At 41.4% G+C, this 14,405-nt stretch overlaps 1 protein-coding gene across 3 annotated transcripts in view; it reads right to left on the bottom strand.

Moving 5' to 3' along the window:
• Window positions 1–2,115: 2,115 nt before the first annotated feature.
• WASHC5 (WASH complex subunit 5) overlaps window positions 2,116–14,405 on the bottom strand; it is a 64,495-nt gene continuing 52,205 nt past the window's right edge. For all 3 annotated transcript variants that reach the window (XM_087447463.1, XM_087447464.1, XM_004431074.2), the window contains 4 exons: window positions 12,834–12,930; window positions 8,517–8,670; window positions 5,607–5,694; window positions 2,116–2,524 (listed from right to left, as the gene is read on the bottom strand). In XM_087447463.1, coding sequence (XP_087303589.1) covers window positions 2,468–2,524; window positions 5,607–5,694; window positions 8,517–8,670; window positions 12,834–12,930 — 396 coding nt within the window. In that variant the 3' untranslated portion in view covers window positions 2,116–2,467. The remainder of the gene's footprint in view (window positions 2,525–5,606; window positions 5,695–8,516; window positions 8,671–12,833; window positions 12,931–14,405) is intronic.

The following is a 14,405-nucleotide window of genomic DNA, read 5'->3' as shown; positions in this document are numbered from 1 at the left end:
TGTTTCTTGTGGACTTCTTTACATAGCTTCATTATAATGGAAAAGAAAACCAAAGTGGGATGGAAAATGCAGAGGGAGACCTGTTCTGTTAAATAACTGACATTGGGGAAGTTCCCTTAATGTCTCTGGACCTTATTTTCCTCATCTGTCCAGTAAGGCAATTTGATAAGGTTCTTTTCTGAGTTCCTTGAAAATATCACATTCATACAGGAAAGCAATCAAGGGCTTTTTAAGTTCCACTGTGTAATAACATTAATAAGCCAGGCTAGGATTATTCCAAAAAACTGAATTAAAAAATAAGCACTCGTAATACCTGTATAATGCTTTAAAATCAATTAGAATTTACTGAGTTTACAGTATATTTGAAGAGATTATGGACATTCAGAAGGGTATTATGACACTTCAATAAATCTTCAAATGTCACCAAAGTGAATTGCTCCCTGGAAAGAGCAGTAAAGTATAACTTGGAGTATTAACCAACTACTTCAGTTATGATGATTAGGGCTCAAATGACTTGTAAAGCTTGTATAATAAAATTTTGTCTTTTTCAACTTTTAGTTCTCTCTTTCAGTTGAGAGTTTTTCACTGGCCAAACCACTAGTGGAATAGTTGCAGACACCACTTGGCCTTGTTTTAGCACAATGTGTGCTGGACTCAGATGCTTGGTTTCATGAGATTCCCTCTGATGTATCCCAAACTTCTAGTTTCTGTTTAAAAACTGACTTTCTGGGCCGGCCCCGTGGCGTAGCGGTTAAGTGCGCGCGCGGGCTGCTGGCGGCCCGTGTTCAGGTCCCGCGCACAGACTGACACACCGCTTCTCCAGCCATGCTGTGGCGGCGTCCCATATAAAGTGGAGGAAGATGGGCACGGATGTTAGCCCAGGGCCAGTCTTCCTCAGCAAAAAGAGGAGGACTGGCATGGAGGTTAGCTCACGGCTGATCTTCCTCACACACACAAAAATAAAAACTGGCTTTCTTAGATCTGGCCTTTTAGCAGCTGGCTTTCTTTGGGGGCCATTTTCACAGAGAACTCACTTCATGCAGCTACTGTGACCTGATTACAAATGGAAAACAGCAAGATAGGTTTGAGATGTGGCTGTAAGGTGGCCATGGACTTACTAGCCAAGTTCCCATGCATCAGCCTCTCAGTGGGTGAGACTTCCAAGCTCCTTACAGGCTGGGCAACAATTCACTTTTAAAATTCTGCCCTAGGCCTTGACCAGGCCAGGCTGTGAGGCTCCTGCTTCCCTGTGCTGCCCAGATGCCTTTTCAAATCCTTTCAGAATGATGGTGAAATAAAGCCTATAATGTCATGTTTCTCTTCTTGCGGTACCTTAGGATTTGAGGCCTTCTGACAAAAGAAACAACTTTTCATAAAATCGGAAAACTTAAGGGAACCTGAGAAATCATTTAGCCTTGATATTACAGAAGATGCCAACAGGCTGGCTTGGGACAAAGTTTAGCTAGCGGCAGAACCAGGACTCAAACTTTGCCTCCTGGCTACAAATCAATGCTTCTACCCCTGCAACTTTCCAAATGACTGAGGCAGGTTTCAGATTCTGGGTTTTTTGTTATTTTTTTGCGTGTTCTCTCCTCTCCAGAGGAAGACATAGTTGCAAGCTTAGGGCTAAAACATGTTTCTTGCAGTTATCCAAGTTTCCACAATACGATGGCGGCTCCCCTTTCAGGGTAATTTTCATGCAGAAGTGATTTAGTGTTTGGATAGTAGTTAAATGCTGATGGCTAAGCTGTTACTAAAAATAAAAACAAAGGGCTAGCATTATGGTTGTGGGGACTTGGGGTGGAGCTCAGGGGTTGCTGAGGAAGGAAGGAAAGGGTGGAAGGAGCAGCTGAAGTTAGGGAGTCCTACAGAAGGGATACTGGGAATCCCCCTCCAGAGATTCTGAGATTGGAAGAGGAGAGTGAGCCTCAGACACCAAGAAACTTCCATGGTATGTGGTCCATAAATTGTATGGTCCGGCCATCACCGTGTGCCTGCCAGCCTGTCGTGGGCATCTCCCTTGGACCTACCAGATTCATCTCTTACCTTCCAGACGAGGTTTTTTGCAGGATGAATATATAGTTTTTAAATCATAAATGGAAGAACAACTTTGGGTACTGGCAATACTATTTTACTGAAAATCTGGAGTTGCACAAATAGTTCTTCAGAACATAAAACTAAATGGATTTATACATAACAATTACATTCAGCATTTATAAGAGGCAGTACAAAAATGTGTTCTGCTTCTACATGATATAAGTTGCATACAATACCATGATTTAAACAGTATTAATTATATTAACTAATGCCATGAGATATATCTTACTCCGAATGTCTGATGTTTCCCACAATAAAGGGAAAAAAGGCAGTTATATGAGCAGTTGAATTTCTTTTCTTTTCCAAATCCATTTTAGTGATGGTGAGATCTAAGGCCAATCCTTTCACTGAAGAAGTAGAAGAAAAGAAGTTACAGGGCTGTTCTGAACTCATCAAAAATGAAATTAGGCACGTGTGCTTCAGCAACCTAAAAAAATGAAAGAGTTAAATTATTCATAGTGTCATAATTCAGAATAAATTCAAAACTTTCCACATGAAAATTAAAAGGTATCCTTTGGAGCAAACTGAATCACAGGGACCTGCTGGACGCACATGGGTGGTTTCACTCCTTGAAACCACCGCCCTCTGTTCCTGGCGTTCCTCATACCAGTGTCTCATTTCTTGGCACTAACATCCGAGGGGACGCTGCACTGCACCCCCTGCCTCCAAACAGGGGTGAGCTCCCTGGCTCTTAAAGGCACTTGGATCGCAAGGAATGCGCGTGCCTCTGGGAAGTACTAAGAGGTAATCTCAGGTCACCTCACAATTGACTGATGACCAACCTAGGAAGAACAGGACGTCTGGCAAGTGGCTGAGGGCAGAGGGGGAAGTGGAGGAGGGCCCTCGAAGGCATGCATTCCTTAACTGTGCTTAGGGGAAGCCCCGAGAGGGGTGGAATATAGAACTAGGTGATCTCTAAGTACTGGAAATTGGAATTTTTTAAAAGTGGTGTTCAATTTTTTTCTGAGTATAAAGGTATCACCTGCTAATTAGAGGAAATTTAGCAAATGCAGAAGAGTATAAAAAAGAAATAATCTCTAATCTCAATCTCTTAGAGGAAACTAAAACTGATGTTTTGTATTGAATTCTTCCATTTACACACACACACACACACAAAATTAGGATCACATAATCTTGTGACCTTTACTTCTGCTAAATTTTATGAACGTCCCTGCACACATATCTTGGTGAACTTTTGCACATATCCAGCAGGTAAATTCCTAGCAGTGGAGTTTCTGGGATCAGGAAAATATATTACGAAAGTACTGGAAAGTCCCATTTCTGCAAACCCTTGCAAGCAATAGGGACCCAACATTTTACTTTTTTTTTTTGATGAGGAAGATTAGCCCTCAGCTAACATCTGTTGCCAATCCTCCTCTTTTTGGTAAGGAAGATTGGCCCTGGGCTAACATCTGTGCCCATCTTCCTCTATTTTATATGTGGGACACCTACCACACATGGCTTGATGAGCGGTGCGTAGGTCTGCGCCCGGGATCCAAACCCTCGGACCCCGGGCTGTCGAAGCAGAGCATGTGAATTTAACTACTACACCACTGGGCCGGCCCCTCAACATTTTACTTTATACCAATCTGATGTGCAGAAACGTAATTTTACTATTATTTTGATTTGTGTCCCTTGACTATAAGGTTGAATATCTTTACAAATTTATTTGTATTTCTTTTCCTGAAAACTGCCTGTTAAACTCCTTTGCCCATTCTTTTTTTCTGTTGGATTGGTTATCTTTTTCTGATCGATTAGAAGAGCACACTATAAATCAAGGAAATTAGTCCTTTGTTAATATTTTCCCCCATTTTTTTTGAAAATTAAGAGACATTTAACAGAATTGTTTATTTTATAAGAGATCAAATCTCTAAATCTTTTCTTCTACGGTTCCCTCCTTCGGTATTATATGTAGGAGGTTCTGTGCCCTGATCCATATTTGTCTAAAATTTCTGCTAATTTATTGGTTTTATTTTTCACACTCTCAATCCATCTGTAATTTATTTTCACACATGAAAGATGCAAAGAGACTAACTTGCTATTTTTTAACCACATAATGAACTAATTGTCCCAGCACTATTAACTAATATTCCTTTTCCCCCCTAACCTGAGATGCTACTTTTCCTTATATACACTTGTTTTTGTTAGGATTTGTTTCTAGGCTACATATTCTAGTCTATTGTTCCATCTATTGAGTGTCATATTAGTACTACACTATTTTGATTTCTGTGGTTTTATAATAGATTTTAATATTTGGTATACTGTTTTAATATCTTCTTTTTAAAAAAATTCCATTTTAGCCTGAGTTCTATGAAATTTTAAAAAATCTTTTGTCCCCCCAAGTTAAAAAAATTATCTGGGATTTTGATCATAACTGCAATAAACCTATGAACTACTAGAAAGAACTAATATTTGAGTCTCCTCATTCAGAAACATGGACTTCAAAATTTTACAGCTTTTTCTGAATTGTTCTTTCACATTTTTTGTAGAGGTTATTATTCCTGAGGTATATTATTTCCTTGTTAATTCTGTGAATGGGATCTTTTCACATTATATTTTTGAATTAGTTATTAGAGTATTTAGTTTGTACATTATATAATCAGCTTGTTTTCTAAACTCTTATTAATTTTAATAGTTTTCCACATGATTCTACTGGGTATTAAGGAAGACAATTACATCCTCAATAAATAATACAAATTTGTCTTCTTTTCATCATGCATTTGAAAATTTTCATTTCCTATTTTATTGTCTTGAACCCATACGACACAAGTAGCAGTGGGCGTCAGTATCGTCATATTACTGTTATAGTCCTGACTCTAATGAGAACGCCACTAGTGTTTCACTATTAAGTATGACACTGCTAGTTGATGTTTTAAACATCATCTTTGCTTTTTGTTATAAAAAAAATCTTTGATTCCTAACCTACTAATTTTTAAAAATCAGAATGGCTTTTTAGCATCTATTGAAAGTATTTTATATTTTAGTATCAAGCTCTCCACTCTGAGCTAAAACTTACCAAAGTGGAATTACTAGTGAGAAAGGAAAAGGAAAGAACATCTTAGAAGGTAAAAAGTAGTCTGTCATTTTTGGAAACTGTGGTCATATATAGTTTTAGCTGTGGTGTGAACTTAACCACAAACTTCCTGTGGGAACCAGGTTATTGTGGAGAGGAAAAAACAAACCACACAATTATTTCTCCACCCTGGCCACTTAAGGAATTCTCTCTTGGATTGTCCATCTTAACTAACTCCTCCTGAACTGAATGTGTTGCTGACAGGAGGACAGCATGGTAGAGCGTGAGAAGAGGAGGGAAGCTGTGTTAAACTCTGTCTTCTTGTAAAGCACTTAACGTGGTGAAGGGAGGAACATTCTAGAGCTGTGGGGTAGGGGCTCAGAGGCATCCACTATGAATGAGCTACTGGACTTCACTCCTTATGAGTCCAGCACCACTCTTAATACCATCTTTTTTACAAAAAGGGCGTTAATATAGTTCTTTATCTATCGCTTACCCTCCTGGGTAGCTTTGTGTATCGAACATAATCCTCCAGGAACAGAAGGGCACCCACAACATCTGCAGGCATTTCTGGTATCTTCTGGCTGTAACAGAGAACAGTCTGGATCAATTAATGGCTTTGCAGATAGCAGACCCTCAGTCAAGATTCTGAAAGACTAAATAAATGACAGATTACTAAATGAAGTCAAAGACGAAACAAATCTATAGACCATCTTCTTGATTCACATCAAGTCATCATCCTGCTCACCTATCTTCGGAACATAACCTAGAGGATAAAATCTAAACTTCTCTGTGGCTTACAGGGGCTTTTGCAATATGGCCCTTGCTGTCTGTCTAGACTCATCTCCCTCTGTCCCCTCTCAGCACTTCATGACTCAGTGACTAGCAGGTCTCCAAACAGGTGTCCTTCCCATCCCTCCCATCTTTGCAGCTACATTTGCTCTGCACACTTATTTAAAAGTAAACCTCTAGTCATTGTTCCAGCCCTAGTGTAGGTGCTCCCTCCTCCATGAAGTCCTCCCTGACTCCTCTGGGCAGATGGCCTTTTCTAAAGTTCTCATTACACTAAGTATCTTCCCCCAAGCCTCTTAATTTTTCAGTTGTCTGTGTACTGGTTTCCTTGAGGGCTTGGTTCACATCTTCATCTTTTTATCTCTAGCACCTGGGACTGTGCCTGGCACATTACTGTATATCTGAAGGTGTCAAATACATACAGCACCTCATAATTTTCCATATGGGATGCCACTCATGTAGTCATTCATCAACAACCATATTGCCAAGCACTGTTCCAGAGCTGGGAAAGCAGCAAAGCACACGACAGTCTTCTTATGGAGCTTACACTCTTTCTTTATATCAAAAGGAGTTTTTAGCTGTTAAAATTATTTCCAACTTATGTACAAACTGGCATTTTTTAATTAACAAAGGATTTCATGGTACTGGATTACTGATCTATTTCTCTGATGATTTTTTGCCTTTGAAAAGAAGGGTTAAGAATGATTGTGCCTGGAAAAGTTCCCATTGCGCTCAGTCTTTCCATGTGTGACCAGAGCTGTATTTGCTCTGCTTCGGGAGAGGGAGAGGAAGGAGGCTCCGTGCGTCTCAGTTTCCTTACGTCACATCACTTGGCCCCATCGGAAAGCCTGAGCTGCAGCTCGTCGCTTGTATCCTGATGGCCACTCCCAGGGTTGCCAGTAACATGCTGGACTAGAGCCACACTTAATCCTTCGCAGTCATTAGCGAAGAAGGAACAGAGGAAGAAGGACCTGCCGCCTCTTTGAGAGATGGGGAACTATGGCCGGGGGTGGCTGTGTGTGGCGTGGAGGTTACTTTCCAATCACCCCATACCACCTGAACTGGAGTCCCGGGCCTCCTCTCCATGGTCCTGGGCCAGATGCCCTAGGTTCTTAGGTGCCTGCTGCTTTCCTTTGCAACTGACCTCATTGTGTGATGGTTACAATTTCATTTTTGAGACTTCTCCGTCCTTCTGAGCTCTCCTCTATTTTTCAATTGTTAAAAAATCTACTCTTTGAAGCAAGTCTAACCATATGTCCTAGAAAAACATCCAATGTTTATTTGTTGTTCAGTTCGTTAACTAAGATGGGAAGAACTGGCCTGACTGCAGCTCACAGGAAAAAGACATTGGGATTTATGAACCACTAGTAGACAATGGATATCAAGAACCTAGTACTGCAATTTTAGCTGCACTGTACTCCACAGAGGACCCAGAATGAAGGGGAGGGCTGTATTTGGAATCTCAGTACAAGTTTGGGAAACCACATTTTAAGATGGTCAGTAATAAACTGGAACCCCGAGAAGAGGTCACCGATATGGTGAGCAGCCTCTGAACCACAGCACGCCAAGAAGAGGTAGAAGGGGCTTATCTAAAGAAAGAGAAGACCTAAGGCAACAGCGGCCATTAACGATTTGAAGCGATGCTGCAAAAGGAGACGGCATTTATTCTAATTTCAAAGGGGAGAAAAAGGCCCAATGAGTGAAATTTTCAGAGATGGGTTTCCATTCATCACAATTAGGAACTGTCTAACAACGACAACAACTCTACCAGTGAACCGTGTCGCCCTAAGAAGTAATGAGGGCCTCACCAATGGGAGAGTCCCAGCAGAGACTGGCTGACTACCTCCCAGGGACGTCAGAGAGCTGACTCAAGTGCTCAGTGGGAGGTAAATTAAGTGGCCTCTGAAGGCCATTATTTGGAAGATCATTCTTGTGAATTAGTCTTTAAGTTATATTGGCAAAAATGACCAAGTGGTAATCTTCCAAATTTTGAATGTGTAATGCAACAGAGAAATTTATTTAGCTGAGCTGACCCTTTAAGGTAGCAGAGAAGGAGGCTCAGGACCCAGCATCTCATGCAAATAACTTTTTTTTTCTAACCCAGAAAGCTACATTTGGGGGGAAGAAAAAGAGAAGAATTAATGGTTTACAAGCTTTGCATCAGCTAGGAACTTGTGTGAGACTTGTTCCACTACATACCAGGAACTCAGGCTGTGCCCAGGGCGTGACATTGACACGCTCCCTGACGCCACTGAAGGGTGTGGTGCCACCCCTTGGCAGTGGCGCAGCCAGAGTACATGAGATCCCTGAGGTCCGAGTGCTGCATCCAAGACAGCAGAGGAACAGGCCTGCACTTTCTTCCCTGTGGCTGTCGCTAATCGTGGTGGTGACTCATTCTTAGAAAATCACCGTGAGTGCGCTTAGAGGGCCTCCCCCGGCAGGGTGACTAAGGGTGGGCACACCTTTAATTGCTCCAGAGAGGTACCCTGACTTGCTTTACAGAGCAGGGTAAGCAGCCAATTCCCATCTCTACTAGGGAGATAAGAGGAGGAGCCTAGGTTTGCAGCCCATTCTGTAGCATCAGTTCCATTTACTCCTGGTTGGCCTCCTGTACCTTGTACACTGCTCCACTGTGGAGCGGATAAACTGGCCGATTAGCGCCAGAAACTGCTCCGTGTACCGGGAATGAAACTGCTTCAGCAGGGTGAGCAGTCCCAGGACGAGCGGTGGCCAGTCCACGGGGTCAGCAGGTTTTCGGCAGACCATTCCTGCAAGGAAGGACAAATTCCGAATTATACCTAAGTGAAGTGCCTGCCTTTGAGAACGTTCATTCAGTACGAATGTTCATGAATGTCTCACATCATCACTGGCAGATGATTATTTGGAGGGAATGACCAACTCTGGACTATATTTTGAATTAGGCCCAGGATTGGTGGAGGCTTCTAGTAGTCCAAAGCATTCAACACAATAAAATGGCTACTAATTTTTATAATTACCATCACTGTTTCTTTTGGATTATACAATTAATGCACGCTATTGTAGAAAATTTTAAAGATATAGAAAAATGTAAATGATAAAATAAAAATTACCTAAAATCAACTTCTTAATGGCAGCACGGCATGTTAGATACCCTGAACTACTCTCTTAAATGAAAATAATTAAAATGCCGGATAAAATATTTAAAAAGTGTCTTTAAACACAATGTTGAATGTTATGCAAGAAAAGAATCTGCAGAAGTCAAGACAGTGGAAGAAAGAACTTTGTGAAGTTGAGTGAGTGCCAAAGCTGGCTCTTGCACTAAGGATTTCTGCCCAAATCTGAAGACGTTGACCTTCTGCCTGGAGAGCTGCATGGGGAACAGGAGACAGAGCTTAGGGTCTTAAAGCGGAAACACAACGTTGAAAAAGAATAAAGTTGGAAGACTTACACTGTCTGATTTCAAGACTTATTATAAAGTTACAGTAATCAAGACAGTACTGGTGTAAGGACAGATAAATAGGTCAATGAAACAGAACAGAAAATCCAGAAATAGTCTCACGCTTACATGATCAATTGAATTTCCATGAATAGTGAAACAATTTAATGGGGAAAGAGAAATCTTTTCAACAAATGATGCTGAAACTGGATATTGTTATGGAGAAAAAATGGACCCTGACCCCTCCCTCACCCCATACGTAAAAAAAATAATTCAAAATGGACCAGAGACCTCAATGTAAAAGCTAAAACTACAAAGCTTCTAGGAAAAACCAAAGGAAAAATCTTTGTGACTTAGGATACGGAAAGGACTAATTATAAAGAAAAAAATGGACAAATTGTACAACACCAACATTAAAAGCTTCTCATTAAAGTCACCAGTAAGAAAACAAATAAGCAAGCCAGTTTGTGAAAAAACATTCATAATACATATATCTAACAAAGGACTTTTATCTATAATATATAAATAACTCCTACAACTCAGTGATAAAAAAGCAAACAACCCAAGTTCAAAATAGGCAAAAGACTCTAATAGACACTCCAGAAAGGAAGATATAAAGAATGGTCAATAAGCACAAAAAGTGCTCAACATCATTAATCATCCAGGAAAAGGTAATTTAAAATTACAATAAGATACCATACGCATCCATTAGAATGGCTGACATTTAAAAGACTGACAATGCCAAATACTGGTGGGGTGTAAAATGGTACAACCACTTTGGAGAAAGGATTGGCAGTTTCTTATGAAGTTAAACTGGTCAGACAGACCCCCAGATCCCATATTTGGGTTTTTGTCAAGACTGGGAAATCTCTTAGTTAAACCAGAGATGCTAAAACAAGTCATCCCGATTTACCTAACCTAGAACTTGGCAATTCTGGCTTACTCAGTGCCCACTGTATAAGACACTAATGGTACTCAGAACATGGAGAAATAGTCCTTTCCAGGTGGAGAGCAAAAGTGATGTTCAACAACAAAAACTCCCTCTATGAATGGAGCACCACAGCGATTCTCTCTTAAAAGACAGACCAAGGCAGGCAAGCATTTCTTAGATCAGTCTTGAGAACGATGCCCACAAGGTTAAATAAATGTTTTTAGGGTACACAAACATGCTGATGTTCCTTCTCGAGTCCTACTTTTCTTTAATTTGATTCCTGCGCTAACACATCAGTCTAATTCACAAAGAGAACTGTAGTCAGGTACAGATGCACTTCCAGAACACTTAAAGGTTTTGTTTTCTTTAAAGATCTGGGATTTCCATGGCATAAATGACACGCTTCCCATAAGCAGTTGTATGATTGAGGTACCAGACTTGACCCATGTGTACAATGAAAGAAATATTACCTAAGAATGAGACCAGTGAACAAATAGTCTTTAATGAAGGCAAGATATCTTCATGCCCTGATAATTCATCATTATAAAGAATCATATAGGGGCCGGCCCCATGGCTTAGTGGTTAAGAGCACACGCTCCGCTACTGGCGGCCCGGGTTCAGATCCCGGGCACGCACCAGTGCACCGCTTGTCTGGCCATGCTGAGGCCACGTCCCACATACAGCAACTAGAAGGATGTGCAACTATGACATACAACTATCTACTGGGGCTTTGGGGAGAAAAAGGGAAAAAAAGGAGGAGGACTGGCAATAGATGTTAGCTCAGGGCCGGTCTTCCTCAGCAAAAAGAGGTGGATTGGCATGGATGTTAGCTCAGGGCTGATCTTCCTCACACACAAAAAAAGAATCATATATTCTTATTTAGGAATAACACAGGGACAACACAGGGAGAACATGAATCTCTGAATCTTGAGATAAACACTTAAATCAATCTTGGGATGGTCCTTTAAATGGATTTTGACCAAAATACAGAAAAGGATTTAGCATCAGGTGAGTACTTGTTCTGCGCTAAGGACTGTATTAGGTATTTTAAAAATCTCATAGGCCCGAGACCTTAAGTAACTTGGCCAAAGTCACACTGGTGATAAGTGGTAAAGCTAGAATCCAAACATACATTTGTTCCCTCCCTCCTACAGTAAGCATCTTTTGGGTGCCACCATGCTCTGCATTCTGCGGCAGTAACAGGTACTGTTATGGAAGCTGTGTTTGGAATCAAGAAACTTTTTTTTTTTTTTGTGAGGCAGATCGGCCCTGAGCTAACATCTGCCAATCCTCCTCTTTTTTTGCTGAGGAAGACTGGCCCTGGGCTAACATCTGTGCCCATCTTCTTGCACTTTATATGGGACGCCGCCACAGCATGGCCTGACAAGCAGTGCATCAGTGCGCGCCCGGGATCCGAACCGGCGAACCCCGGGCCGCCGCAGCGGAGTGCGCACACTTAACCGCTTGTACCACCGGGCCAGCCCCAATCAAGAAACATTTTTTTTTTTTTTTTTAATTTTATTTATTTATTTTTCCCCCAAAGCCCCAGTAGATAGTTGTATGTCATAGCTGCACATCCTTCTAGTTGCTGTATGTGGGACGTGGCCTCAGCATGGCCAGATAAGCGGTGCGCCGGTGCGCGCCCGGGATCCGAACCCCAGCCGCCAGCAGCGGAGCGCATGCACTTAACCGCTAAGCCACCGGGCTGGCCCCCAAGAAACATTTTTGAATGAGAGAATAAAAACCTAAAAGAGACTTCATCTTTACCCTAAAAAAGCTTATGAAATAGGAAGGGAAATACTTCAAGGAAGAAAGACATTTTGGAATCACTGGTTAAAAAATAACATGGTTACATTTACAGAAATGCTGTTATCATATTTTTAAAGTAAATTACACTCTATAGGGGATTTTAAAAAACTCTACATAGTTGGATACAAAGTTTAGAGACAGAGGAAGTGCTCAGGCCTTTATTAGAAAGGTGATTATATAAATGTTTAAGATAAAGTGGTCAATGACAAAAAAATTAGGGTTATATTCCTGGACAAGAAAAAATACTGAAAGCCTTTGATATCTATTTTTTGTACCGAATATTTTCACGTGTAATCATACACATCTTAAAGTACTAGGTATTCCTGTATTAGACTCTCTCCTTAACTGTATTGTTACTCTTCATACTGCAGGTCCAGATACACAGTAGGCACGTGACGCTTGTTGAAAGAACAGGACATTAACCAAAAGAAATTTCTTTCACACCATAATCAGCTGCCTAAACATTAAAGAAAGGAGAGAAACAAAGGTCCCAACACATTTTACAAGTTGGATAATTACCTGTTAAAATTAAACCAGTGGACTATACTTGGTTGATATTAAATCCACTGTCTGCATTTCATGAAGGGTCATCATATTTCAGAGGCCCAAGACATGGATTTTATAAACATGCATTTAACTAAGAAAAGATCTTGTACGTGCATTTAACTAAGAAAAGATCTTGTATGTGACACAGCATTCTATACAAAGAGCAGTTGGGATACATATTAATCTTTTACTATTGTTACTTATTGCAAAGAATAAGTGTCATACTGTACCTAGGTTTTTGTTGTACTGAAGTTTCGGCAACTGGGCGATCAAAAACAGAAAGTTGACAACTGGGAAGTAGGGTAGGCGCTTTGTCGTTATGTATATCTGGAAAGAGAAAGGTAAGAAAAATCGATGGTTTCTTCCCACTGTACAATAACGCAGAACACATTTTCGAATGGAAAACTTCCATTTTATTTCAATTTGCTCTTGAGACTTCCTAAAACTAAGATGGCTCCATTAATTTGCTGCCTTCAGAGTTTTATTTAAACAGCACTGACCCCTGCTAAACATAAATACCTATATAACAATTAGCCCTGCAGGGAAGGGAACAATTTTGCCTTACGATTAGCAGGGACTTTTCCCCTGAATCTTCTTAATGTCATTAACAAAGGGAGGGAGAGACAGCATGAGGAGCAAGAATGGGGGGGGGGGGAGCAACACACAGCAGTCAATGCCAAGCTGGAGGGAAGGGCAGAGGGAGGGAGGGAGGGAAAGAGAAAGAGGCAGAAAGAAAGAAGGAAAGACCCAGGCGGAAGTGAACGGTAGTACATAAGCAGAGAGCAAGCAGATGTCTCATTTGTCATTTGCTTTCCCCTGGGCAATGTCCCAGAGCAGTCTGCCTCTCCGTTCACATGCAGAAAGCACAGTCAGGGCACACCAGCCATCTCCCTCCTCCCCGCGGCCCGATTTGATTCCCGGAGGCAGGGCAGCATTCCGGCCAGGAGCCCAGCTCTGGTCAGACCGCCTGGCTCCAGTGCTCGCTGGTGTGGACCCAGGAGAGTTATCAATCTCTGAGCCTCGGGTTCCTCACCCAACAATGGCACATTGCATAGGGCTGCTGTGGGATTAAGTGCGATCACCCGTGGTTGGGTTAACACAGTGCCCGGCAAGTACAAGTACTCAGAAAATGTTACTAGGTTTTTATTTATTTAGGTTTTTATTTACTGCTGTTTAGGTTTATCCAAAACCCAGGGGATCATATAGATTTCAGAATTTCACATTCTACAGATTTTAGAAAGGAAATAGAGGGTCTAGGGTAACATCCTATAAGCAGTCACCTGTATTTCTGCATCAAACATGAATATTCACAGTAAGGAGGACGAATAATGAGTATAAACAGCCTTACGTCAGCTCAGGACAGGTTCTGCCACCAAATGAGATCTGGCACCAAGTGATGAGAAACCTTTCAGTTCTCATGCTCAGAATTACCAAAAAATGTCTGTAGCCCCACATTATGACTGTGATTACGGAGGGAAGCCTCTTCGGCCAAGAAGGATCAATGCCACCATGTTGTTGCTGTTCAAATATCAAACCCCAGACAAACCTTAAAATACTTTCTTACAGATAGAGCACGTCTCACTTTTTTTTTTTTTTGCTGAGGAAGATTTGCTCTCAGCTAACATCTGGCAAATGTTACAAATCAAGTTGTATCACTTGATTCCCGCAGGCCCAAGACTGGCAGGGAAGGTGTGATCATCCTCATATAACACGTGAGAGAGTGGAGTTCAGACAGGGTGGGGACTTGAGAGAATGGAGGCTCTGGGACCAGAACCCAGGGTCTCCCACTACCTCAGCACGGT

This window comes from Ceratotherium simum, chromosome 23, assembly GCF_057802395.1.
Source record: "Ceratotherium simum simum isolate JZ-2026a chromosome 23, ASM5780239v1, whole genome shotgun sequence".
Classification (NCBI taxonomy): domain Eukaryota; kingdom Metazoa; phylum Chordata; class Mammalia; order Perissodactyla; family Rhinocerotidae; genus Ceratotherium; species Ceratotherium simum.
The sequence above is the reverse complement of the archived record's forward strand: the minus strand, read 5'-3'. Positions and strand labels throughout refer to the sequence as shown.